General features: G+C 41.6%; 1 protein-coding gene across 1 annotated transcript in view; it reads left to right on the top strand.

Annotated features, from left to right (window-relative positions):
* COL22A1 (collagen type XXII alpha 1 chain) overlaps positions 1-26,142 on the top strand; it is a 218,174-nt gene that overhangs the window by 149,316 nt on the left and 42,716 nt on the right. Inside the window, exons 27-40 of the mRNA XM_040547335.1 lie at positions 6,560-6,613; positions 7,042-7,095; positions 8,062-8,115; positions 8,783-8,836; positions 9,247-9,282; positions 12,006-12,068; positions 13,247-13,300; positions 14,119-14,160; positions 16,632-16,664; positions 20,107-20,160; positions 20,681-20,734; positions 21,837-21,890; positions 23,901-23,954; positions 25,591-25,644. Coding sequence (XP_040403269.1) covers positions 6,560-6,613; positions 7,042-7,095; positions 8,062-8,115; positions 8,783-8,836; positions 9,247-9,282; positions 12,006-12,068; positions 13,247-13,300; positions 14,119-14,160; positions 16,632-16,664; positions 20,107-20,160; positions 20,681-20,734; positions 21,837-21,890; positions 23,901-23,954; positions 25,591-25,644 — 714 coding nt within the window. The remainder of the gene's footprint in view (positions 1-6,559; positions 6,614-7,041; positions 7,096-8,061; positions 8,116-8,782; positions 8,837-9,246; positions 9,283-12,005; positions 12,069-13,246; positions 13,301-14,118; positions 14,161-16,631; positions 16,665-20,106; positions 20,161-20,680; positions 20,735-21,836; positions 21,891-23,900; positions 23,955-25,590; positions 25,645-26,142) is intronic.

Here is a 26,142-nt window from a genome sequence, read left to right as displayed (position 1 = left end):
TTCGGTTTATGGTAAGTAACCTGGTGTTAGAACTAAGACCTGTAAGGGGGACCAGTACAAGTTGTACCTTTTATGGTTGTGGCTGGCAGTGATTTAATTAGTATAGACTCATTTGTAGGGTGTGAGCTCAAGCCCAGCTTTTCTTAAGTAGCTCAGAGGAAATAAATGATATCCTTCAAAATGCATGGTGTCCTTAACGTCCTTTTTGTGATGCAAGTTAATACTGCGAAATGTAAAAAAAATATACAAACCCCAGCTGCAAAGCTCAGATTGAATTAAACTATGCCAGTGCTGCTTGAAATTGGAAGATACTGCTCAGAGCTGTCTTTAATAAGATCTATACCTTTAACAAAACAAAGGAAAAAAAAATTCACCAGACTGTAGACCACTAATAGTACTGAAACAAGAGACCATAAGGAAGATTTTTTGTTCTCTCATTTGCTGTACTGACTCAGTAAAACAACTGAAAGCGAACAAATAGGAAAATAAATCTTAATCTGTAGACATAAGAGATCATGTTCATATCTTACACTAAGTGATGAAATCAAACAAATACTGCCTTGCACTGAAAGCAAGAAATTCTCCTGCAGAGACTGTGATGTACAAAGTCAACTTTATTCAGTACCCTTACAGAGCCGGAAAGACAGTTCAGGGAATCTCTGTTCAATACACTTTATTCTTTAAAATAATGTTGGTATTCCAGTTATAATGCCACCTGGTGAAACAACTGGAGACCTCATTCATTTATCAATTATGACAGTATCACTGAAACTGACTATACAGCATACATCATAGGAAATGTTCAGATCTGTTGGCTCCTCAGGCTTTTTGGTTTTCAGCTTCATCAGCAACACCCTTTTCCTATATCCTCTTATCTTTGTCTTGGTTTGTAAGGCAGGATTCAAGCAAAGAAAGCAAAACAGTACTCTACTGCAGCATTGCTGAAAATAGTTCACAGGAGTTGTGTTGTCGGATGTGGTCATGCCAGAGGTGAGAAATGATGAGTAGATTTGAGAGGCGGATTCCAGAGACCGCTAATCAATGCTTGCCTGAACATGAGCTGGCAGTGTGCCCAGGTGGCCAAGAAGGCCACCGGCATCCTGGCTTGTATCAGGAATAGTGCAGCCAGCAGGACCAGGGAGGTGATTGTCCCCCTGTACTGAGCTCTGGTGAGGCCACACCTTGAGCGTTGTGTTCAGTTTTGGGCCCCTCACTACAAAAAGGACATCGAGGCCCTGGAGCGTGTCCAGAGCAAGACTACGAAGCTGGTGCAGGGCCTGGAGCACAAGTCCTGTGAGGAGCGGCTGAGGGAACTGGGGGTGTTTGGTCTGGAGAAGAGGAGGCTCAGGGGAGACCTCATTGCTCTCTACAGCTACCTGAAAGGAAGGTGTGGGGAGCTGGGGGTCGGCCTCTTCTCACAGGTAACTAGTGATAGGACTAGAGGGAATGGCCTCAAGTTGTGCCAGGGGAGGTTCAGGTTGGAAATGAGGAGCCATTTCTTCTCGGAAAGAGCAGTCAGGCATTGGGACGGGTTGCGCAGGGAGGTGGTGGAGTCACCGTCCCTGGGGTGTTCGAGGAAAGGTTGGACGTGGTGCTTAGGGACATGGTTTAGTGGGTGACATTGGTGGTAGGGGGATGGTTGGACCAGATGATCTTGAAGGTCTTTTTCAACTTTAATGGTTCTATGATTCTGTGACTGCTCAGATGTAGTAGAGGAGGAATGAGGAGCTGGGGTAGCAGGGGACATGGTGAGACACATGGACTGCTCCGCACAGCTAGCTGCAACAGCCAACTCTGATGGGAAGGAAAGGGAAATAAAGGGGAGTCAGCATGGAGCCAACAGGTGGGGTCTGTGAGGACTTCCTGAGAGGTGAAATCGCAGGGAATAATTGGTTCTGAAGTGGAAACAAGCCCTGGCACTGGAGGGGGAAGACTCTCAGCACCGTGTCATTCATTTCGCTATCATTGTGGCAGGACACAGGATGTTCCTGGATGTCCTGGAGGTTTGTCTCATTCATAAAGATGGCACACTGCCTAAAAAGTCCAGACCACAGTCTGCTTTTTCATGGATTTAGGGCTTTTCTAAGCCTTTCTCACAGTGCTAGAGGCTCTAGGCATTGGCATGGAATAATATGAAGAAAATAGGGTTGTGCAAGCTTTGCCTCCAGAGACAGATATCTGGAAAAGCCATTAGACTTCAGTTTCCATCTTGGAATGACATTTGTTCACCTTCCTTTAAAACATAGCCATCCTTTTTTTTTCCTGGAAAAGAGATTTGGGCAAACAACCTACTAATGCAGTCAAAGGCTTTTGTTCCTGTTCAAAGTTTCCTTAGGGAGTGCAGAACCCAAATCTTAATAGCTCTGCCTTTCCCAGCCTGTCTTTCAGCAGGGTATGTGCTGGAAGAAGAGAGCATCCTTTAGTGGTTCCTGGAGAACAGGCACAGCTGTGCCTTCAGTATCGTGTCAGATTTCTTTCCTGAGAACTGTCCTTGTATTATATTGTCTTAGGAATGGAGCTGGATAAAATATAAGCCTGAAAAATATCCCCCACCTCAATGTCTGTACAGTTGTCCCTATCCTAACACACACACCTTGACACACTTTTCCCATGGATATTTGGTTTTTAAAGAACATTTGCAATATTTTTGTTTCCAAATAGCAGTTTGATAATAACTTCTTCTAACCATTTTCATAGAAGAGCCATGTTTTGCATTTGTTTTCCAAACTGAGATTGTGTAGTTCTGTTTTAGAGAACAAAGTTTTTATCTTCCAGGTTTTGTTTCAGCATGTAGGAAGCACACATCTGCATCTTTACCAGCCAGAAACAAACAAACAAAAAACCATCACTTTTTTTTCTTCTGGATTGGAGTTTTAAAGGGACAGCCTTGGGATTTGGGACAGGGACTCTCATCTGTATAATTCATCAGATGATCAGTGAGAAAGGTGATCAGCAAAATCAGGTGCTTTAATCTGGATTCAGGACAAAAGGAAATCAAAGAAAACAGATGGTGTGAGATTTTGGTTTTAAACAATATCGGCTGTCCTCCTGCTGCTGTTTTGTTGTGTTTTCTTACCTTTTTTTTTATTTTTTTTCTCCTTCTTTATCACTAATAAATGCTGTCAGTTAGTTTGGACCTTTCTAAATACTTGGGAGAATAGTTCTTTCTCTGAAGTATACTCAGAAGTGGATGTACTGGTGTACACAGTCAGCTGGAGCAGGCTGTCAGCATCCTGTACGCTTCCCCAGGATGCAGGTAGTCACTACATAGAACTGTTCTTTCTAAATTCATCCCAGAGAGGCTTTTATCAGAAGAGCTTTCCATTTTTGATTTTCACTTTGTTGGTACAACATGTGGTGAAGTTAACTGGGTAGACCAGTCTTAGGTGTAATGTCCCAGGTGATTGCTTTCAAAGGGAGCAATGACACTGAATTATTAGCAGCAGTCTTGAGTAAGGATCAGTGTGCTTCGATTTCAAGACTCAGGGTTGCATGAGGTTTCTGTGTTCCAGAATATGGAAAGTTTAAGAGAAAAATCAGAAATTATTTGGATAACAAGGATATCCAGAGTTGCTAGGAGAAAGAATTTGGACCAGGAGGATGTGAAGCCTCATGTTTCAGCGGTTATGCTGCTTGCTGATGGATACTTGAGCGAGACTTTTCTTCTGGAGAAGATTGATCCTTTCTAGGGTGTGTATCCTACTTGGAGGATGACCAGGCTGACGCTGGGTCCTGGCTGAGGTTTGCTGTGTTGTGACAATTTCATTAATCCTTATGGATTAATTGCTTACTAGATGCCATTGTAACAGAAATCAGGAAGAGCTGATAATTCATATAGGTCACGAAGAAGGCAAGAGCGATGCTATTAAATATATGGAAGCATGTTTTTGCTCATATAAGCCATTTTTTAAAATAACCTGCACTGTTAGGTAAAGCGTGGCTGTTTCTTTCTGGAAATGACTGGGTGTCAGACAGATTTCTCACCTCTTGGTAGAAGCTCCCTGTTGTAGGGCCACGGGGAATATGTGTTTGATGGTTGGAGGTCATGAGGTCATGACAGAGAAAAAGAACAAAATTAGGCTAATAGGTAGGAAACCAGGGAACAGGCAAGGAGAGCCTGCAAAGGTAAATTTTGCACTTTATCATTTTTGTATTTATGTACAATCCACTTTGCTGCTGAATCCTTTTGTTTTGTTTTGTTTTTCTAAAGCTACCTTTGATGTATTTCCCCGTACTGCACACATTCTTCATGACAACAACTTTTTGGAGCCCGTACCTTCTTCAAGGCCTCCCAACAATACCATCCTGGTAGGGTTAGAGTAGGGCCAAGCAGGCTTTCAAGGTGCCTGGCATCTGAGGCCACTCTGTCCTGTTGCCCTCTGCTGGTATTTTTTCTAGTACTGGGCTAATTTGGACTGATATTTATTTATTTATTTATTTATTTATTTATTTTTATGTCAAAGTCTCTTTTAAATAATGGATGGGCTTATCCAGGCGTGTCCTGATGGGTCCAGAGCTCCTTAACTGCAGGACTCTCCTGCAATGGCATCTGAACCCCCCATGCCCAGAAGCAGGCACAGGGCTCCCCAGAAGTTATGTCAGCAGCATCAGTGCATCCCAAGGCATTTGTTCCCGCGGATTTTTGAGCTGTGCTCACACTTGAGACACTCTGCAAATACTGATGTTGGTGGTGGAATGATTCCATGTCTATTCTGGACTGAGTTGCAGTGAAAGCAGATTATGGGTGGTGTATAAACCAAGTGCATCTTCAGGTCTCTTTTTTGGTTGCTTTGCACCATCTATTGGTGAGATGATGTACTCTCCTGGCTGATTTTTACAAGCATATTCCAAAATGACTGCTTATCCACTATCTTTTCTGTCAAACTATGCCACAAAAATTTCCTTGTTTTCTCGTTATCACCATTTTATCCTCTTCAACTACAATTTTCCTTAAATGTTAAATGCTAATATTGATCCATGACTTGTAATATAATCACAAAAAGCTGTGATTTTTTTATATTGATATTGAATTGTAACACAGGTCTAACAAGAAAGAAGTTAACTAACCATTTTCTATCTTGAATAGGCTGATCTTTTTTTTTTTTTTTTTTTTTTTTTTTTTTTACATAATATGTATATATTTTTGTTTGGTTGTTTTTTATTTGTTCATTTGTTTGGTGTTTTTTGGTGTGTTTTTGAAATACAAATATCAAAACTCCCTCTATGCTGGAAACTGAAAATGACTTAAATAATAGTGTTAGAAAGTCTGAAAGAGACAGAGAAGGTTAAAGTTTCAACTCAGTCATGTATCCATTTCTCTCATTGATCCTTATACTGATTGCATAGGTCCTGATACAAAAACCACATGAACACATGCTTCATTCTAAGTACAGGAGAAATCCTATCTTGTCATCCAGCAGAAGCTGAAGGTAACAAACAGCTCTGTATCTCAGGCAGCCTGTTAAGATTTGTCAAGTATGGAAAAAAAGTCCTCAGCTAGGAACTCACTTTTAACATTTACCCTATACACAATAATAAACCCCTATGAAAATTGGATAGCTATTGAGATTAAATTTTCCCAAGACAGAGAGTTGTTGCAGGGAGTTGAGTAAGACTTCTAGGACATTTCCAACTACATGTGTGCATTGAAGTATGAGTTTGTGAAAACCTTCTACTGTCATAAAGGTTAATGTAGAGCTCTGAAGTGGTGGAGTATTTATTTTAAAACACCTGATCCACAGAATCACAGAATGATTTAGGTTGGAAGAGACCTCCAAGATCACCCAGTCCAACCTCTGACCTAACACTAACAAGTCCTCCACTAAACCATATCACTAAGTTCAACATCTAAATGTCTCTTGAAGACCTCCAGGGATGGTGACTCAGCCACTTCCCAGGGCAGCCCATTCCAATGCCTAACAACCCTTTCAGTAAAGAAGTTCTTCCTAATATCCAACCTAAACCTCCCCTGGCGCAACTTTAGCCCATTCCCCCTTGTCCTATCACTGGGCACGTGGGAGAATAGACCAACCTCCACCTCGCTACAGCCTCCTTTAAGGTACCTGTAGAGAGCGATAAGGTTGCCCCCGAGCCTCCTCTTCTCCAGGCTGAACAATCCCAGCTCCCTCACACTTGGATTCTTATTCCAAAACAAGCAAACAAACAAATAGAAACACCACTAGTCTGTTCCATTCAGAGATCTTTTTGCAGAAGTAAATCATTTGCTTTGAAACATTAATCAAGATTAAATTAGGCTGGACAATCTTTGCATGATACCATGAGGACTTTCAACTCCCCCATCTCTTGTACTGGAGTCCAGGATAGAGCTCACCTTGTAACAACAGTAAGTAGTGCCTTAAACAAGAGATCCTGTTCTGCTCATGAGCACAGTTTCCTGGGAGCTCAGTTTGGCATCTTCCAGGTTTTGGACACAAGTTAATGAAACACGAAGCTCATTGCTGATGATGTTTGGAATAGGGCTGCATTTGCACAGAGGAAGGACCTGAGGCTTTTTGCCACTATCAGGGAGATTAATAAATGGGTTTTGCACCTCTTACAGGGACCTCCAGGGCCCCCAGGCATTGCTGGACCCCCTGGACCACCTGGAGCACCAGTAAGAAAACAACTTTATTTTGTTTGTTTGTTTGTTTATTTTTGTTGCTTGTTTTACATCAAGGAGAGGAAATAAATAAATAAATTAAAAAAAAAAAAAACAGTTCAGGAGAATTTACGTGATTGGATTTCAGTGGGAACTGAGTCAGGGCCTCCGGCAATGTGTGTTTTCTCTTGTATTTTCGTGATGAAAAGCCACAGCTGGCCCTGCAGGACAACTTCTCTGCACCAAGCTCTGGAATCACTTTGACGCTACCTGCACAAAAGTTAATGTCTGCAGGATTCCCCACGGCAGGGACCTGACTTCTGTGGAAGGGAGAATTGTATTTGAATTGAAAGCAGAAGCCTCCAGTGAGATGGCTGTAAAGGGCAGAAATACTGAGTTGTTTGTTTTTTTTTTTGTGTGTGCGTGCTGGATTCTTTTTTCAGGGACTGCCAGGAGAGATTGGCGTTTCTGGTAAAACCGGACCTCCAGGACCAGCTGTAAGTTTTGAGGGATGGTTTGCATCGCCTCCATGCTCTCCGTAACTTCACATATTTTACTTCTAAAATCTTTGCTCCATTTCCTGCAGCTTGTCTGCACACAGGTTTTAAGTGCTGGCTCCAACACTGTCTCCTTTAATGCAGGCATTAGCCTGATGCCTTTTGTGATCAAGAAGCTTACCAGATGCAACTACACACTGGGACTGTGATGTTTCCATTATATAATACCTTTCAAAAGTCATATTGCACTTGGCACGATATTCTTCTTCCAGACCTGGAGTTTCCTGAATCAGGCCAAAGAAGTGAAATAAAAATCTCGGTTTTAGCAGAGCATCACAATTTCTATTCACTTTTACGTCAAGAAAGGTGAATTATGGAATACTTAGTATTAAGAAGTGCCACCTACAGCCTGCACAGTTTGGAGATTGACTGATGCTCAGAAGAGGGACAATTTCTTTTTTTCCACCATTTAAATGCATTTTTGAAGTAATTTTAGTTCTTATCTTGCTGAATCATTCTGTCTATATGTTGTGTAATTTAAAATCTGCGTGTTGTATAACATATTACTGATATTTAAAAGGTGAAACAGACTTTAAAAATCTTTATAGGTACAGATAATAGAGACGTACAGTGAATGATAAGTAAAAATGCAATTTTTAAAGTTATTTAAGACTCCACAGTCTTCATAAAACTTCTATATTGTTGTTTCTCTGTAACAACACTGACATCCAGTGGTCATTCACTACAACTGTGGTACTGAAAAAGGGCTGAGCAGATATGTGCCTTGCAAGAAGTTTTGTATGATTTGAGTCACAGTAGTGAGAAAATCAGAAGAAAATGCATGAAATGGATCTTTTTCTTAAACTTGGGTCAGTGGCAAGAGGGATGTTTCAGCATGCTTATGTTGAACTTGCTGGTAATGATTTAAAGAACAGGCACGTGAGGCTGATAATTTTCTCTTTTTAGGGTTTGCCAGGCAAAGATGGATTAAATGGTCTTCCTGGGCTCCCGGGCCAAAAGGCAAGTGACACCACAAACACTGGCATAACCTACTTACCTGGGCAGCTTACCTGAGTGAGCTAACAAACATAAGCAGGAAGGGGAGCAGATCTCCAGAGCCAAACACACCTCACTTGATTCCGCTGGTGAAGCTCTTTGAACCTCTTTGAACCTGATACACAGCCCTTTGTAGTGTCCAGTGCACTTCCAAGCTACACAGCATGTTTCAGCTCTTGATCCACCACAGTCTCCGCTCTCCGTGCTGACACCACCCACACTGAAAGATAAGATTCAGAGGATCCACCTAAGCATTCCAGTAGCCAAGACTCCCATCTCACAATTATCTATTTTTCTTAACAGAAATAATGTAGACTTTTTCACCACAAACAGCTTAAAGAAACTGAATGGAAATTTTGTTTTTCAGCGAATTTACTCTGGAAATCTTTAAGATAACACCGGTTGACTTTGTGTTATTCCAGAGATATCCCAGTAGGTTTATTGGTGCTGGAAATGTGTCTGCAAATAGTACTAGAATGGTAAAACTTTCCTGGAACGATACTCCCATGTGGCTCTATTTACATTCTCACGCTGATACTGGGGATCTGAGTCAAAATATCCCTCACTGTTGCCTGCAGATATGCTCCACTACCAGAGGAGTTTGAATATTAACATCTCGTATTCCCTGCAGGGAGAACAAGGGGAAAAGGGCGAGGAAGGCTTTCCTGGAAAAGCTGGCCCTAAGGTAAGGAATTTTTTTTCGTAGTTTGCTCTAGCCACTGAATCAGTCACGGCATGATTTTGGAAGGCCTTGTGCTGAAGTCAGGAGAGTAATATTCCTCTAAAGTTGGATGGACAACAGGGTAAGCAGTTATGGCTCAGTGCCTCTTACTGTTCATGGTGTTCCAAGATACCAAACCCTGTTTGATGCTCCTCTCTCGAGTCTACATGTGTAGGAAGACCTCATCTGTCCCTTGCATTGGATCCCTGTGATCTGGGATCCTAAGACATCAAGAAGGCAATTTCAGTGCCTTACAGAAAGTAGGTAGAAGAACATGAGCCAGGACAATAGGGGGTACAACTTTCTAGTGAGAAAGTATTGTTGGAACAGGCTCTTGGCCTTACACTGTTAAAGTCGTTCTTTTGTTTTTTCAGGGTGACCCAGGGAGCCGTGGCCAAGCTGGTGAACAGGTGAGCAGAAAAAATTATGCTAGCAGCAACTTCAGAGCAATGTAAAGTAACTATATGCAATAACAAAGCCATCTGCCAATAACAAGAAAAGTGAAAGTCAGCGGCTGGACAAAGTAATGTGAACCTGCTAGAGCAAATATGCTAAATCCAATGTTATCTGTATCTCAGAAATTTTGGTCATCTTGTTGCTGGTGGATAAGGAAGAAATGGAAGGCAGAGTGGCATAAAAGTGATTGTTTTTCCTTCACACTGCACGTAAACCTAGCGTGCTAGTGACAGTTCTGGATGATGATGAACTTTTTGTAACTATGTGTTGCAAGGGGTGACGCAGTCGTTTCTAGATCATAAATGCTTGCTAGGAAATAACCCCAGCTGACTGTTAGAAATTACACAGTTATCTTAGTCTTTATGTATTGGGATTTAGGTTTCAGCAGATATCTGTTGAGCTCAGAGAGGAACAAGGGAAACACCCTGGGATTTCCTAAAGCTGCCTGGAGCCCAATCAGGACCACTAACCAGAGATGTTAATGTCATTGTCTGCACACCAACTTTTCACCTGCAGTATGAAAATCTGGAGAAAGAGATACCTGTATCAGGCAGCCTTAAATCTTTGGCATGTGGATACTGAGTTAAAGAGTATAAGCCAGCAATAGAAGAGTCTCAGAGCTTCAGTCTTCTCTCCTACCAGTTTCAGTCTAATCTTCTGCTATAAAGATGAAAGATGGTCATAATGGTCATGACCTCTGCTCCCATGCAATAAAACATGCAATAAAACAGATCACACACTATCAGTACCATCAACTGGACTAGAAGGAGTAGCAGAAGAAGGTGTCCATGAGGAGTTTCATATAGCAGCTTTCCAGAAGCTGTGCCAGTCTCTCCTCGCCCATTCAATTTGAGGAGCTGATTGCCATTTTCCCTTATTTGTCAGGGCTGTTTTGAATTTTAATCCCCCTTCCCAAAACACCTCTCTCTCCACAGTATTGTGTTCTCCATACATTATATAAATATTTCTGTCACTATTAAATAGTGCTAGCCCTTAGAGGACTTCACTTCATCTCTCTCTAAATTTGAAAGGCAACAGCCAGTAACAGGTGTGGGAATGTAATTGTTTAATCAGTCGTACACCACTCTCCAGAGAGCCTTCTTCTACACTGTTTTTCTGTAGTTTGCTAATGAGAACGTCACGTTGGCCTGTGTCAGATGTCTTACTAATGTCAAGATACATCACACAAACGCTTCCTTCTTGTCTGCTTAGTTATCCTGTCAAGGGAGGGAACTGGATGGATTTAACATCATTAGTTTTTAACAGATCCACATTGACTGTTTCTTAATAACCTTCCTGTCTTTGAGCTCATACAAGCTCACTGACATTTTGCTTCAGTATATTTCTAGAGACCATATTTACACTACATGTTTATTTTTCCTCCAAGTCCTCATTTTTTCCTCTTTTTAATATTAGGCCGTGTGTTTGTCCTTCTCATGATCTCTGGGATCTCACCATTAGCCAAGATTCGGCAGTGGCTCTCAGAAAACACCACTCCATCTTGTCACCAAATGTCACCATCTTTCAAAATGCTCCAAACGTCATCGTGATGTTCACAGTTATACTCAGCAAAATATCTTGTTCCTTGCGTGATTTCTTCTGCAGACTCATTGCACCTATATCACGATAATGTTTTGACTCTTCTGATAAAGAGATAATCTCTTTAAAGAGGGGATTACCAGTTATAAGATCATGTTCATACAGTGCTTAGCACAGCTGGGTTCTGTCCATCTTTTAGATTCCTTTAGATATTGCAGTACAAATATACGTAGCAGGATAACTATAAATAACAAAACACATAGCTATTTTCAGATGACAAACTGGGTCAACTTACAGCTAAGTTTGAGAATAGTTGATACATTTAGAACAAACCACATGACACAGAGATTACAATTACTCAAACAGCAGGCATTATAAAGCAGAAAGTCAAAGGTGAAGCTCAGACAGAAACAAATTCAAATGTGAAATAGTGCATCAAGACAATTCTAGACCTTCTCATCAGGTAACTGTTCAGATTACTAGAGTATTGTGTTTGCGCTGCCAGACTACCCAAGATGATTAAAAAATGAAAATAAAAATTATATTTATTTTTTTAGCTGCTCTTATTTGTTTGCTTGGTGCTGCTACAGAACAGCGTGAAGAAAACTTGTCCTAAATTTCATGGTCTCAGTTAACTGTGTAAAGGCAGAAAAGGAGAGATCTTAGTTGCTGTTTTAAGTAACGATTTTACGAGGAAAAAAATGTTGTAATCAAACAAGATGCTGTTTTCTCTCATCAAGCCACACATAAAATCATTCCCAGGCAAAAAAAGTTCAGTACAGCCCATATGTATTGTAGTGTGACTAGGTATCAAGAAGTAACTGTCTGCAGTTATTATGAGTGCTGAACAATTCACAGACTAATATCAGTCATGCATTGAGATAGACAACTAAATCAAGGTTTCATCCTTCCCAGCCTAAGGGCACTCTGGCTAGATTAATCTGCCCTGAGAACCAGCCTTGACGTATTTTTAAATGACATGAATGAGCAAGTGAAGAGTTTAGCCCACCATTCTTCCCTTTCATTCTTAATGAAGTTTGAGATTTTGAGACTAATAAAGCCGTTTGTTTGTTTGTTTTTAATAGAAGGCATTCTTGATGAATGTTCCTAGATTTCATCCACTTTTTCTGACTTTCAGGGCGAAGCAGGTCTTCCTGGTCCTCGGGGCTTACCTGGACTGAACGGAGAAAAAGGAGACCAGGTGAGTAACTTTGAGCCATAACTTGATTTTATTTGTCCATTTGGTGCCAGGTGGTCTTATCTCAAGTGTCCATAGATGATATTCTCTCTTGGTGGATTTGCTGTGGTGGCATCTAGCAAGACCACCAAGTACCCCTTCCAATGTGGTACTTTACTGCCTCGTGACCATTGCTGACTGCAGTGGAGGTGCTAAAGAACAGGGTCTATCCTGAGCACAGAAGGTTTTGACTGAAGCCACACTACCTGCGAGGCAGTAGAAGAGGTACAGTATTCCTTAGGCCTCATTTTCAGAAATACCCGCATGATTTAAGGACATTAGAAAAACGATAATAACAACTAAAATGCCAAATTTCTCTTGTCACTGAGCTCTGGAGAAGGTTCTAGATGGTTGGATTATTTTCTGATGGCCTTACTTCCACCCAAGTCCTGATGTCTGGTATTTGCCCCAGCTAGTTCTAGACCTTCAGAGGCATCTACACACTGAAAAATAGTTGGATCAGGGGCCTGGCAGTAAATTTAGCAATGTCAGTGAGGCCATTAGTCCTGAGAGCTGACTGTGTGCTTGAATGTGAGCAAGAAAGATCTAAAATCAACTGAAGTTTTGCTGGTTGGTTTGCTGTATTATATACACTGTAGAGTGTAGAATATAGAATATATTCTCTGTCTACATGAAATCACAAAAAGGTAGGTCATCTAGCTCTTATGTGAATACTGGATAAATACGTTTGTTTATGCACTTTGAGGAGTATTCACATCATCCTTGTTAAGCATCTTCCATTCAGGCCACCAAGTTTCCTCGGCAAAGTAGAACGGTAGGCACCAGTGAAGGGATGACTCAAATCTTTCAACATAAAAATACTAGTAGCATGGTTTTCCTCTCTGAGTCTTAAGTCTGTTCTGCTTCTTCTCTTGTTCAACTGGAAAAAAATCGTGTTTTATTACTGCATCAGTCAATAGGACCTTCTACAGGCAAGTTCATTTAGGATTGGTGCTTTCCATTCCATTAACTTAACCACTATTGGTTGTTTTTTGAAAATAGTGTGGATTTTGTGAAACCATCTAAAAAAGTTTACCCTTTTAATTGCTTGTATTGCATCTTGGATGACAGGTAAGATCAACTGCAACTGTGAATTGAGACTGATACAATCAAATTTCCTGCTTTCCTTTTTCTGCATTTAGGGAGAAAAAGGAAAAGATGGTCTCCTGGGACTGAAAGGTGAAAGAGGAGAAAAGGTGAGTCACTAATTGATGGGCTATCAAGCTACAGGTGCCACTTCCAGAAAGGTCAACCTAGACTTTCCAACTGATAGGATTGTTGGGGTTTGGGAGGGGTCACGGGACTGGGGTGGTGCAGGAACTGCAGAGCTCTGCAATCCCATGGGGGGATGTACAGAGGAAGGAGGAGCAGGAGGAACAAAGAGGAGGGGATAGGTAGGAAAGGATTGGTATGAGTGAACCAGGTGCCAGCTACTGGAGTCAGACCAGGGCTGTGGGTGACCCTGGCCTGTGGTGCCAGCTACTGGAGCGACCTGGGGGGGGTTTAATGCCAGCAACTGGAACCAGTAGGGTCTTCCACACCTGGGCACTGGGGTGGGAGTGGAGTGTGCTCCCCAGCCAGCTAATGGAGTGAGACCGGTGTGGGTGAGGTGAGTGTGGAACTTTACCTCTCATAACAGTTTTAGCTAAAACACACTTTCCAATCAAGAATGTTGATCAGCTTTAACCTAAAATGAAAGTTAAGCTCTATATCACTCCTACAGGGGATGGAGTAACATTAGAAATTCACTGCAAGGTGATAAAGACAGTGAAGTGAGCAACTTGCATGCAACAAAATGAGGACAGCAGAAATTCTGGCCAAAGCAGTGGGGTAAATTCCATCCATGAGACAGGGCTGAACTCAGGGACTCTGGGATTTTCAGTGTCTCTGAACTGACAGGTTGTCATTAGGCTATGTTTCATCTGGTGATGTTGCATCTTCTTGATGGTAAAGCTGAGTTCTATTTGTGCATCTTTTTATATCCTTAGTCATATTCTTCTTCTCCTCTCTCTAGGGTGACACGGGTTCCCCTGGCCCACCTGGCTTACCTGGAACAGTAAGTAAAGTTATATTTTGTGCTGCAACAATATTCTGGGCATCGTCACACTTCTCCCACACAAATGCCTCAGTAACAAAGCTTTTCAAGATCTTTGCAGAAACATTAGGACCCGTTTACTCTCGGATTAACTCACTTAGCTTGAGAGAAGCTCTATTAAGGTACATTTGGTCTTTTATATTTTTGGGAGGTTGTGCACTCCTCTGCCTCTTTGCAAACAGCTCTTTCCTATATCCTTATTTTGTGGTAGCATTTGTTTTGAATTTGTGATATGTTTAGCAGCTGTAGGAGCTGATGGTGAAGGCCATGGGTAAAGATGGGGAGTACGTTTGCACAGATTTTCTAGGGTGAGCTAGATTTTCCCACCTGGAATCTCACAGTAGATGAGATAGAAGAACAGATACCAGTGAACAACAACTTGTCTTGTGGTGAACAATTCACCTTTTCTCAGGAAGAGCAGAAGGCTCCACTTCTCACTGACAGTAGCTTATGGGGTGGAGGATTCAGCTTCAACGATGCTGTAGCCTCCCATAGCCTTTGCTGTGTACAGTGCCACCTTGTGCTGAAAGCCCAGAAAGAACTTTTCATCCCACAGCTTGATCCTAGATACTTGGGTTCAGCACTGGATCCAGCCCACAACCAAACAAATCATATCTGTTTACGTGTATCCTTTCTGCTAATAGTAGATATTAAAAAATAAATAGATATTAAAAAAGGGCTGATCCCAGTCACAGATCCTCCAGAAAATGGCAAACCCCCACTTTTCAGCTTTGCTCCCCACAGCTGGTTACAGCTGCCACATTCACAGATTATGTAGAGAACTTGAATAAAGATCTGTTGGTGAAAATCCAGTGTCTAAAAGACTTCATGCAGCAATGGAGGAGGTATTATAGTTTCTTGCCTGCCATCAGTTGGGCCTCTTTAGTCCATACAAAAATACAGAAAATACAAAGGGTATTTTATGGGGTCTTGTGGGAAGAGTGTGTCTTGGTCAAAGGCTTGGAAAAAAAGTCTTATAAATGTAGTACCACAAGGCTAGGTATAAAGATATGACTGACCACTCAAGCTTCCTGTGTTTGTAGGGAGAGGTAATTTCTATTTCAGCTGTAAAAATAGATAACAATTTTGACATATTGAAGTTTAACAAAGGCAAGTGCCGGGTCCTGCACCTGGGACGGGGCAACCCTGGCTATACGTACAGACTGGGCGATGAGATGCTGGAGAGCAGCCCTGCAGAGAGGGATCTGGGGGTTGTGGTTGACAGCAAGTTGAATATGAGCCAGCAGTGTGCCCTGGCAGCCAGGAGGGCCAACCGTATCCTGGGGTGCATCAAGCACGGCATTGCTAGTCGGTCGAGGGAAGGGATTGTCCCTCTCTACTCTGCGCTGGTGCGGCCTCACCTCGAGTACTGTGTGCAGTTCTGGGCACCACAGTACAAAAAGGACATTAAAGTGTTGGAGAGTGTCCAGAGGAGGGCGACGAAGATGGTGAAGGGCCTAGAGGGTAAGATGTATGAGGAGCGGCTGAGGTCACCAGGCCTGTTCAGCCTGGAGAAGAGGAGGCTGAGGGGGGACCTCATCGCAGTCTACAACTTCCTCGCGAGAGGGAGTGGAGAGGCAGGTGACCTATTCTCTGTTATCACCAGTGACAGAACCCGTGGGAACGGTGTGAAGCTGAGGCAGGGGAAGTTTAGGCTGGACATCAGGAAGAGGTTCTTCACCGAGAGGGTGGTCGCACACTGAACAGGCTCCCCAGTGAAGTAGTCACTGCACCAAGCCTGTCTGAATTTAAGAAGAGATTGGACTGTGCACTTAGTCACATGGTCTAAACTTTTGGGCAGACCTGTGCGGTGCCAGGAGTTGGACTCGATGATCCTTATGGGTCCCTTCCAACTCGGGATATTCTGTGATTCTATGATTCTGTGATTCTATATTCTCATTTCATCAAGGACTATTTTTTTTCCTGATTTTATCAGTTTTGGTGATAGATACTGTCTCTCTACTAAATGAGATCTTTTTTTTTTTTTTTTTGGTCAGTCCTTCAGGATGACCATGTTACAAGACTACCACCTATGTTGAGATGTATATGTCTTATAGGTGGTAGAAGGTAGAGAGAAAAATTACCAAGCACAGCCATGGAGTTAGAAAGCTTAATAATACTGAAGATGGCTCCAAGTGGAAAAGTGAGGGGAGCTTGCTAATAGCTCAAGGTTAAAGATTGTTTGGCTTTTCATAGGGGTGGGACATATAGGGCAGTTTTGAGTTTATGTTCGTATTTCCAATTTTCTAGGAAATATCTGATACTTGTGGGCTTTTTTCCAAGCAGCCAGATGTTACAATGCATTGCTCATTTATAAACCTACTAATGGATACATGGAACGTATAATCTATAATGACAAGGAGAGTGCATAAGTTATTGCATTTCCAGGAAAATAGATGATGATGCTTTTAACACTCCTCTTTCTGTTCCAGACAGCCTTCTTCACCCCACACCCTAGGATTCCTGTAAGTAACATCTTTAGTAAAAATGACCTCTAGTTTATTGCCTCTCTGGTAGAGACAGAGTACCTTAATATTTCCAATGTTATTTACATGCTTTTTGTAAAGAGCTCAATTTGAGCCTGGTTCTGGGTAACTTCACCATTGTAACTAGCAGTGATGAGTGTCATGGATGTGTCCTGGTACAGCAACATCCAAACCAGCTTCATTCAGGACACAGCTGCATGCTGTCCCGCTGTTTTAATGAGGAGTGCTTGCAGTACATAGTGGGAATTACCTGGCATTATTTAGGATCACACCTTTGGTATGTGAATAAGCTTGTTAAGGATCAAGAAGCTTTATGGCATGTATAAATGGCAGAGGTGGGCTGCAATCATAGTATTAAAAAAGAAAGTGTGTATGACAGGTTCTTCAGAGGTGGAGGAAATAGGAATGTGAGGCCGTGCTGGAAATGGAGACAGGATTTCTTTGGTTCTCGCTTCCCTTTTGTTCATAGCTTGCTAATATATATACAAAGGAAATATGCAGAAAAATGACATCTTATGTGGTCTTTGTAGCGCTGCAGTCACAGTAGGAGCGCACAGAAGGAGCACTAACCTTTTGCTTTGAGTGCATTTCTTCTGTAAATGAGCTGCAAGACGGTGAAGAATAAAAGGCCTGAAGTGTGTCAGCGGGTCGTACTGCAGGGTTTTTTCCATGTGCAAGTTAAATGTGATGATGCTTACTGTTGCACAGAACTGCACATAGCACTGCAAGGTTTGGGAGGAGAAGGGGAGGTAAAAATAGTTACCTTTGATTTACAGCTTTCCAAATTAAGGTGTCAGAAGTTGGTGATATGCCTCAGGAGACTGTCATGGGTTATGCTATAGAGGCTGAAGCAACAGCAGGGTGCAGAAAATTGTCATGCACTCTCCAAAACACAGCACTTGCTATCTCTTTCCATTCAGTCTGTGGTATATAGTAACAGGGATAGACAGGAAACACAGCCTGAATAGAAGGCAGCAGCACCATTACTCTATTTCCTCATTATTAGTTTAAATCAATTTCATTTAAAACGCACCACAATAATTGTCAGAAATGGAAAATCTCTGACCAAGTGAGTCTGGGCTCCTATTTACCCATCACTACAGCTCGATTGTGTGTTTTGGGTGCAGGCTGTGCTGCGAGCTCTGCAGAAACTCAATGATCCAGCAGGGCAGTAGAGGGGCTTCTTCCATGGGGCACAGTGAACTTTTTCATATATATTTATATATTTATAGTGAATTAAAAGTATTAAATATTTCTTGGAGATGGGGTGCATAAGAACCACAGTGGTGGTGAAGTTTGATGGCTAGAAATGGGCAAAAGCAGTAAAACAGGAGATGGCTCCTCACTTTGCCTTCCGCCTCCCGCTGCAGCTGGCCACAGCTGAGCCCCCACTCCTTGCCCTCCTTTAAATGGCACAGAAAAGAGGAATGCATTAATTGAGACTGCAGGAGGACACTGCCGAGAGAGGAGGTCAAGAAAGCTGTAAGCTACCAATCTGGCCCAGCTTGGTAGCAGCTGTTAGTCGTCACCACATCATTTCTGTTCATTGAGCTGTAGAAAAGAAGTGGGTGGCAGTGGATTAAGTCCAGCTGCCAGGGACCAGAGGTCTCCACAATGTGCAGCACTAGTGGACAGTGTTAACAGTCTTGGCGGATAGTCACGGATTCAGCAAATTTGGGATGGACTCGTAGGCATATTTGCTGGCAGGTTGGGTTAAGGAAAACAACCTCTGCCCTTGGCTGTAGCTGTGCAAGGACATCAGACTGGATTTTTGCCAATTTTGCATTGACATGCAAGTCAAATATCAAGGAAAATGTGGGAGAAAGGAGAATATTAAAAAAGCTTCCTCCCTTTACCTCGAGTTACTTCTTCCTTTTGCAGTCTTGTTCTCCCTAATAATACATGCCCTTATTCACATTTAGTAACACCATCCTTAGCTACAAATTTATTAGTATGTGTCTGTGCTTTGTTGCTCTGTTCCCTTAAAAGGGTTTCAGATCTTGAAATGTTATTGTGCAAAATGCATTTCAGGCACAACCATGCAGGTTTTTGTTATAGGACTTTCGCTTTAAGTACCTTATGTGCTTGCACTGTTATTCCGAAGGCCAGTAGATGGCATCAGGGACTGCCTGATTAAAAATTGGTCTAAAGGGGTACTAATTGTAAAGTAAAATTCCTCAAATTATTTATCACAAATTATAATATTTATTCATAATGCATAATAAATACAGACATAAGTAGTATTTATGCTGTTACATTTATTTTGTCTGTTAGAGAATCATTTGCAAATGGACTTTGAATTCCCAGATGTTGCAGATATGATTGGCAAATAGTAGATGTGAATAAAATACAAACTGGTTTGTTCACGGATTCTGGATTTTGACTGATCACTATTCCTTTTGTGTGTGCTGGGGGGTGCTTAAATCACTGATGTTCTTATTGTTCCTTGATTGCATAATTGAAACACCTCCTATGATAAATAATGAATAAGTAATGAGTGCTATTGCCTGAATACATATAGTCATAAATAAACAACCATGGTTATTCAAGTAGTGGCTGAGTTATTCTGGCTAGTTCCATAATTGTGTGTGGTTCCATTCAATTTATAAAAAGCAGAAATACGGAATTATTGATTATTATTAAAGAACTCACAACAAAGCTGATGAACTTCTGTCTGAAAAGCATCTTCAATTTACTTAAGGAGGAAAAAGAGAGAGAAATTAATCCTATTAGTCAGTGATGGTAGTAAAGGATATATTGACAGTGCAGGAGAGGGGTAACTTGCACGAATTTGTGATGTTGTTAACAAAACTAGAGATCTGGAAAAGCCATCTAATACATATCTCTGGAAATACACAAGCTGAGACCCTGAACACCTTGTCTTAAAGGTGGAGTAGAGAACTGTCTGTATTTGGGACTGTAAAGTCCTAAAGGACTGTAAATACTTTAACTGCTCTTCTCCATGAGGGGAAGCGCTTCTCTTTTTAAACTGAATATATTTTGTATGTGGGACACTTTTCCCACATCCCTGATGTGGTCCTACAGAGAGACAGCACAATGCAGTGGCTGTGATGCTTTTGCTGTTGGTTGTGCCATCTGGCCTATTAATACATTGGAGTTGAATTGATCAAATTTTAGGACTGTAAATTCTTTAACTACCCTTCTCTGTGAAGGGAAGCTCTTCTCTTTTTAAACTGAACATATTTTGCAATTAATATCACAACTGTCCCAGAAGTCTAGCCAACAATCTCCAAATCTTAGTGTGTGATATGGGAGTTTCAATTCACTGACCTCAAAGTTCTTTGAGGAAGCTACTCTGTGCCAGAAATGGATATCTGATCAAAGGAGCCCTCTTACAAAACATGACTGGTATGCCTTCTAGCTTTTATTTCTCTGTTTCTTTTCTTATTGTTTTATATAGGGTGAACCTGGACCAAAAGGGGAGAAAGGAGATCAAGGAACAAGCGGAGAACCTGTAAGCACAGCTAAGTATTTTTTCAGCTAGTTTTGAACTTTAGCAGGGAGAAGACATGAGAGCCATCCATTTTGGAGGGAGAGGGTGGGACATGCTCCTTCCATAGCTGGCATGCTTCACTCATCAGAAATGGCCACGGCGGTGCTTGGCTTTGGCTCTACAGGAAGATAGATGACTGCGTGAAATCAAGCACCTGATTTATAGCCCAGGGCCTTAGTGGCTGAGGACTATGGGGTTTGCAAGACAGAGCTTGGCTGACAGTAAGGTTGTACAGGATTTATTAAGGGCTTTTGGAATGATGTGGCCCAGCTAAATTATGCAGTTGGCTACTCTGCTTCTATTCTGCCCTGCTCTTGTTCTGGAGGGAGCCCTCAGGAGAGGCAGAGTCCCGTGCAGTCACAGCCTCCATAAAAAACCACTTTCTTCTCTTGATGGGAGGAAGGAGAAACATCTTCTTTTGATGAGGAGAAGAACCGAACAGTTTTCTTCAGCTCTTCCACCTCAGCTTCTGTTTTTGCAGGGATTACCAGGGGTCCCAGGTGAACAGGGTGTTCCAGGACCTGCAGGACTACAGGTAAGAAGGTACAGACTTAAAGTAGGCCTTGGTATGACCAGAGAAGACTGCCTTCATGGTGCATGTCACTGCAAATAATCCTTCCCCTCTACACCAAAAGCACGCTTCCCCTTCATTTTTGTAAATTCAGGGACTTCTGTAGAGGTATTGGCTCATGCTGGACATCAGGACAACATAAGGAGAATCAAAGCAGAAATATGTCATCTCTGTATCGAGATCAGTGTCATCTGAGAGACTCCTTCCAACTTCAAGAGGGCACAGGTCTCACAGATAAGTTACTGCAATACATTAGCAAAATGTTGCAGAACATTCAGATTCAACCCCAGCCCATTTGATCCTGAATGCACCATGTCTGATGTGAAGTAGATTTATAGTCTCAATTGTCTTCTAAAAATTTCTTGGTTCATGCCCATTATTTCCATTCACCATGTATGGGTGTTCACTCTGCCTTCATCTGTGCTGTGTCCAAGCCACATAATCATCTATTACTAGGGAACCAGCAGCATAAACAGGTTAACAGCAGTCTTAGCATCATGAAAATAAACAAACAAACCAAAACAATAATGCCATGTAATTTTAAACTAACATTTGCTAAAAGGGGGACCAGATCAGTGGGTAGACTCCACTCTGTCCTGCCAAAATCCTTATGAAAGAGCTAAGTCGCATGTAGGACTGAGGCAAAGTCTCTGCACTGTGATCTGTTTTGACCATTTCTAAATGATTGTTGTTTGTATTTGAGAACCACAGGCAAAACCTCCTCTTTGCAGGGAGATCATCAGAGTTCAGCTGGCATTGAAGTAGCAGGTAGGCCTGAGGATAGGAAAGCACTTCCCCTAGATGAATGTCTGCAAGTTTCAGCATGCAGTGCTGTGAAATAGCCTCTGAGCTGATCAGTCATTAGTAATTCCTCTTATGTCTCAGGGTTTTATTTTTATATTTCATTTTCTTGCTGCATAGAGAACTGGGAGCCATTTCCTCAGCTGTTAAACTCCTCTGCGAATTGATTAGCTGAGTGCACATTCAGGCATCTTGAAGTCTTTTTGTCTGGCAGGCAGTCCCATCCCATCACTAATCAGCTGGCATCTCTTTTCGTTCTGCACAGGGCACAAAGGGGCAGAAAGGAGCTCGAGGAGAAGTTGGAGCCCCTGGAGAGGCTGTGAGTAACTGCTTCCCTTGCAGCATTTTTCACTGACAGTAACACACCTGAAGGGACTTTGAAGTCCCTGCCTTGCAGATTCACAGTCCCAAGCAGCTTGGGCACAGGGCACATCCTAATCTGCAGCTGGAAGGAGTCACTCCTTGTGGGGAAACAGACTCAGCTGCACCAAACTGATCAATGCCCCACTCAGCCCAGCTCTAAATTGTTTGTCTTTTGTTGGCCAAGTCTCTCCCTCTCTAATAAAATGCCCTCTTTTCTGGGTGAGGTGAGGCTGAGCTTGCTACTTCACTGCGATATCAGCCAAGCCCAGGCAGCCAGCTGGTGCACAGAGTGAGCTTTGCATCAGCAGCCAGAATTAGTTTTTGATCACAGTTGGTTTTAGGCTTCTTAGTCAATTCCGCTTTCTTTAATAAAGCCTCAGCACCATAGGAATCATCACATACCACTTTTCAAGGCATGTGTTGTAGGGAGTGCTGCTATTCTCTGAAAGAACAGCGAAGAATTCAAGTCCTATTTTATTATTGTGGCAGTGTATAAGCCCTTTGTGGATGAATAAGACCACGTACTTTCTTTTTAAGCAGAAGAGCAAGACTGAAGAACTATTTCAAGTAGTGACTGGGAGAGATGATGTTTGTATCTGGGAGAAGGAAGCCATAGGAAATCCAAGAGCTTTGAAATGTTTTCTTGTATCTTTGTGTTCATGGTTTTTCTTCTTGGGTTTGTGCTCAGACGTTGTATTTAGCAATGCTTTGACCCTGAACTCTGAATTGCCTGTCCCTAGTGTTCTGTCACTCTCAGTTGAAGGACTCCTTAAACTTTGTGGGGAAAAAAATTCAAAAAGTGTCCCACTTCCCCCAAACCTATTCATTGGTTTTATTTCTTAGTATTGCCTCGTGCCTGGGAGGCCATGAATGATGTGCAAATACAGGCATATGTAAGCATCCATTTGTTTGCCATTCTTTCATAGACTGCCACTGCTCTACACATTTATTTTGGCTCATAGACCAGCGACTGCGAACAACACAGAAATGAGGAAACCTTTAATTCTCTTTTAGTGAGCCAGACAAACAGTCATTCACTTTCTGAAGAGCTGTGCTGTGGAAGAGTTTCACCATATTCCAACTGTTTGCACTGTCCTGTATCTAGTATCTGCAAGATGTTGCTAACCAGCTTTTCCAGTAGAAGGAGTTTCTATATTCCAGGTCAGATAGATTATTTCACTTTGCTGATGCGGATGTTTTCAGATAGCCTGGCTGTTTTTACCATGAATGGCTTAGGAATACTAATAGATATCCTTTTTTTTTTGTGAAGCTGTGGCAGCAGATGAACCCTGGCCAGTGCAGGCTGATGAGCGATGCCAGAGATAATGACTTTGACCTGGTGTTGTCAAGTCTAGAGGAAAATATTCAGCTATAACCCGGTAACCCCAAAACATACGTCTCTATGGGGACAAAAATTTCAAAAACATACATGCTCCCATGTCCCCTATACACGTTTGGGGACATACATGAGCTTTTCCATCCTGAATAGCTTTCACTTGCAGACAAAAGTGCCTGTAATTCAGAACAACAGTCTGAATGGTTTCTGCTGTTTGTCTATTTAGTGGGAGTGAGTATTTTTCAGGTTTTGTTCCTTAGCGTAGAGAAATATAGAATTGTCAACAAAGCATATTTTGTTGGCCTAGATTTTTATTTTAATGATGAATCAACATACTTTCCTCTGTTCTTTTCATGTTTTGGTCTCAGACCTTTCTTCCTGTATCTGAGCGAGATTTAGGACTTATTTTGATGGTGGGTAATTTAAGCTCGCTAGGAGAGTCTTCATCCATTTTGTATTGCTTCATGCTTCTTTACACTACAAAGTGTTTCACAAAACCACCATTTTTTGTTTTGTGTTTGTACAACACCTCGTCTGACATGAACTCCAATCTCACTTGGAACATCTTGTTCCTGTGATAGTACAAGCTGTGAATTACATATGCACATGCATTTGATTTTCCTAAAACAGGGTGCGACTGGACCAGCAGGGCCCCCAGGTCCAAGAGGCTTGCCAGGAAATGTGGTATGTATGCACTGGTGTATTTGTTTTCCCATCTGTGCCCTGATTTCTTTATTTTATATGTTTAGATTTCCCTCCCATGGGGTGTCTTATAAGGTTCAAAAGGCTGTGTTTCATTACACTTCTTTATGGTTGAATTGAAAGATGTAGTGGCACCTGGGAATGGTGTTTCCATTAAACATATTTTCATTTGTAACAAGAGGGAGGCATGGAGCTGCTTCACTCCTCATCAAATTGTCAAAAACATTTTTTGCTGCCAGCTCTTCAAGAGAAAAATTGCGATGTTTATTGTCTGTCTGATTTTGTTTCCTTTGCCTCATTTCCATTTGTCCTTTCCCTTTGAAAACATGACTTCTTGATATAAAGATTGCATAGTAAGCTCCTATTCTGTGTTAGGAAAGCATGTAAGTATTAGGTCTTACAATCAGAGCCTTGAAGTCAGTACAGCATCCTCCTTACCTCAGTACATGTTCATCACCTTTATTAAATTGTGCATGATAGAGCTTTTCTTGACTGGATAGAAATCTTTAGGCTTACTCTACTCCCTGCTCCACCAGTGTAATTTTCTATTTAGAGCCTGGGATTTCTCTGAGTTTACACTGGAGTAAGTGAAAAACAGCACTTAGACCCCAAGATAAATGCATTCAGGCACAATGGTTTAGCACAGAAGGCTCTTTAAGGCAGAGTTTTTCAGCTGGGAAATTCGAGAAATCTTAAATTGCCTTTCTACTAATTGTTAAGCCATATTTCCTTCAATTGTATTGATACGGTGATTTCATTTCAAACTGGAAGGTGATATCCAAAATGAAGACCTTGGTCAATCTCATATTCTTTTAAGCTAAGTTCTCTACTAGTAATACCAATATATTACCTATAAAATCTAATAGAGTTGTAAAGGGTTTTTACTGGTGCATAAAAGAAAATAATTATACATCCACACATAGAAGTCAATTCAACCTTATGGTGCCACAACATTTCGTATTTTAAAATGGAGTTATACTCCATAGCTTACACATGCTTTGGTGAGTTGGGAAGCTACACTATTTGATTTGGAGCTCATCTATAATCATCTATTATATATATATATATATACGGAGCTCATCTAATCATCTCTATTTTGACAAGGAATCCTTTGGGATCTGCCAAGACATGAAAAGGGTCAAAAACTGAAACAAAGGGTAAAACAAACAGCTACATTTTCAAGTTTGTGGCTTTGAAGAGCATTAGCCATAAAGAAATGTAGACTTTGTTTTGTGAGACTTTTGGCTTCTTTGACACAGAGGTGATGATTTGGGGGTTGTTGGTAATGGATTAAGAACTACTGGGGATTTCACAGAATGAAACAGTTATTGGTAGAAGGAGAATGCACAAATCTGGGATTAGCTCAATTTCTGCTTCTGCTGTTCAGCTCTTTTTTATATTGAAAAAATAACTCCTTTAAGCACTTGGTACACAGCTCTTCTGTGGTTTTCTGGATTGTCTGATTCTCTGGATTCTCTAGTTGTCTGTACTGGAAAGTGTAAAACTGATGCTAGTCCTTGAGATAGACTGTACTGAATACACTGGTCTATCCATTTTCTTTAGGATCAAATATTGCCTAAAAAGAAAGTTTTAATCCTTAAAGTTCTTTTCTCTTCAGGGAGTGCATGGAGACCCTGGACTACCAGGAAAGGAGGGAGAAAAAGGGGAAAAGGTGAGTTTGTTCTTTCATTGATTTTTTTATTTTCTTCTTGGCAATTTTAAGTAACCTGGTACGGAAACAACTGGAACTGGGAAATTATTTCGTAGGTTCATGGACTACTAAGACACATGGGCTCACTAGGTCATCTCATCTGACCTCCTCTATTACAAATGCTAAAAGGACTTCACCCTGTTGCAGCTTTATAATTTATCTAATAAAACCACTGAGATACAACTGCGTATGGTGAAGTCACTGCTACCCATTTAATGCAGTGATGATCTTCTTGTGTCCTCACCACCTGACAGGAGTGGGGATTTGGTGTTTTAAGTACTCTCTGAGATGCCTGTTTACTACTGTAAATCTGAAGCTGTAAGAAAAACTTAATTTTGTTGTTTAGGAAGTTGAGATCTCTGCTTTCCTGATAAACTTATATAATTGGGCCATTAGTTCAGCTTTCCAGTGCACCCTTGCTGCTTTGCATGTCTGCTTTGCCCAACTGTTATGTCCTAT

The sequence above is a fragment of the Cygnus olor genome, chromosome 2, assembly GCF_009769625.2.
Source record: "Cygnus olor isolate bCygOlo1 chromosome 2, bCygOlo1.pri.v2, whole genome shotgun sequence".
NCBI classification, from domain to species: Eukaryota; Metazoa; Chordata; class Aves; order Anseriformes; family Anatidae; genus Cygnus; species Cygnus olor.
Note: the sequence above shows the minus strand (reverse complement) of the source record. Positions and strands in the feature narration are given on the sequence as shown.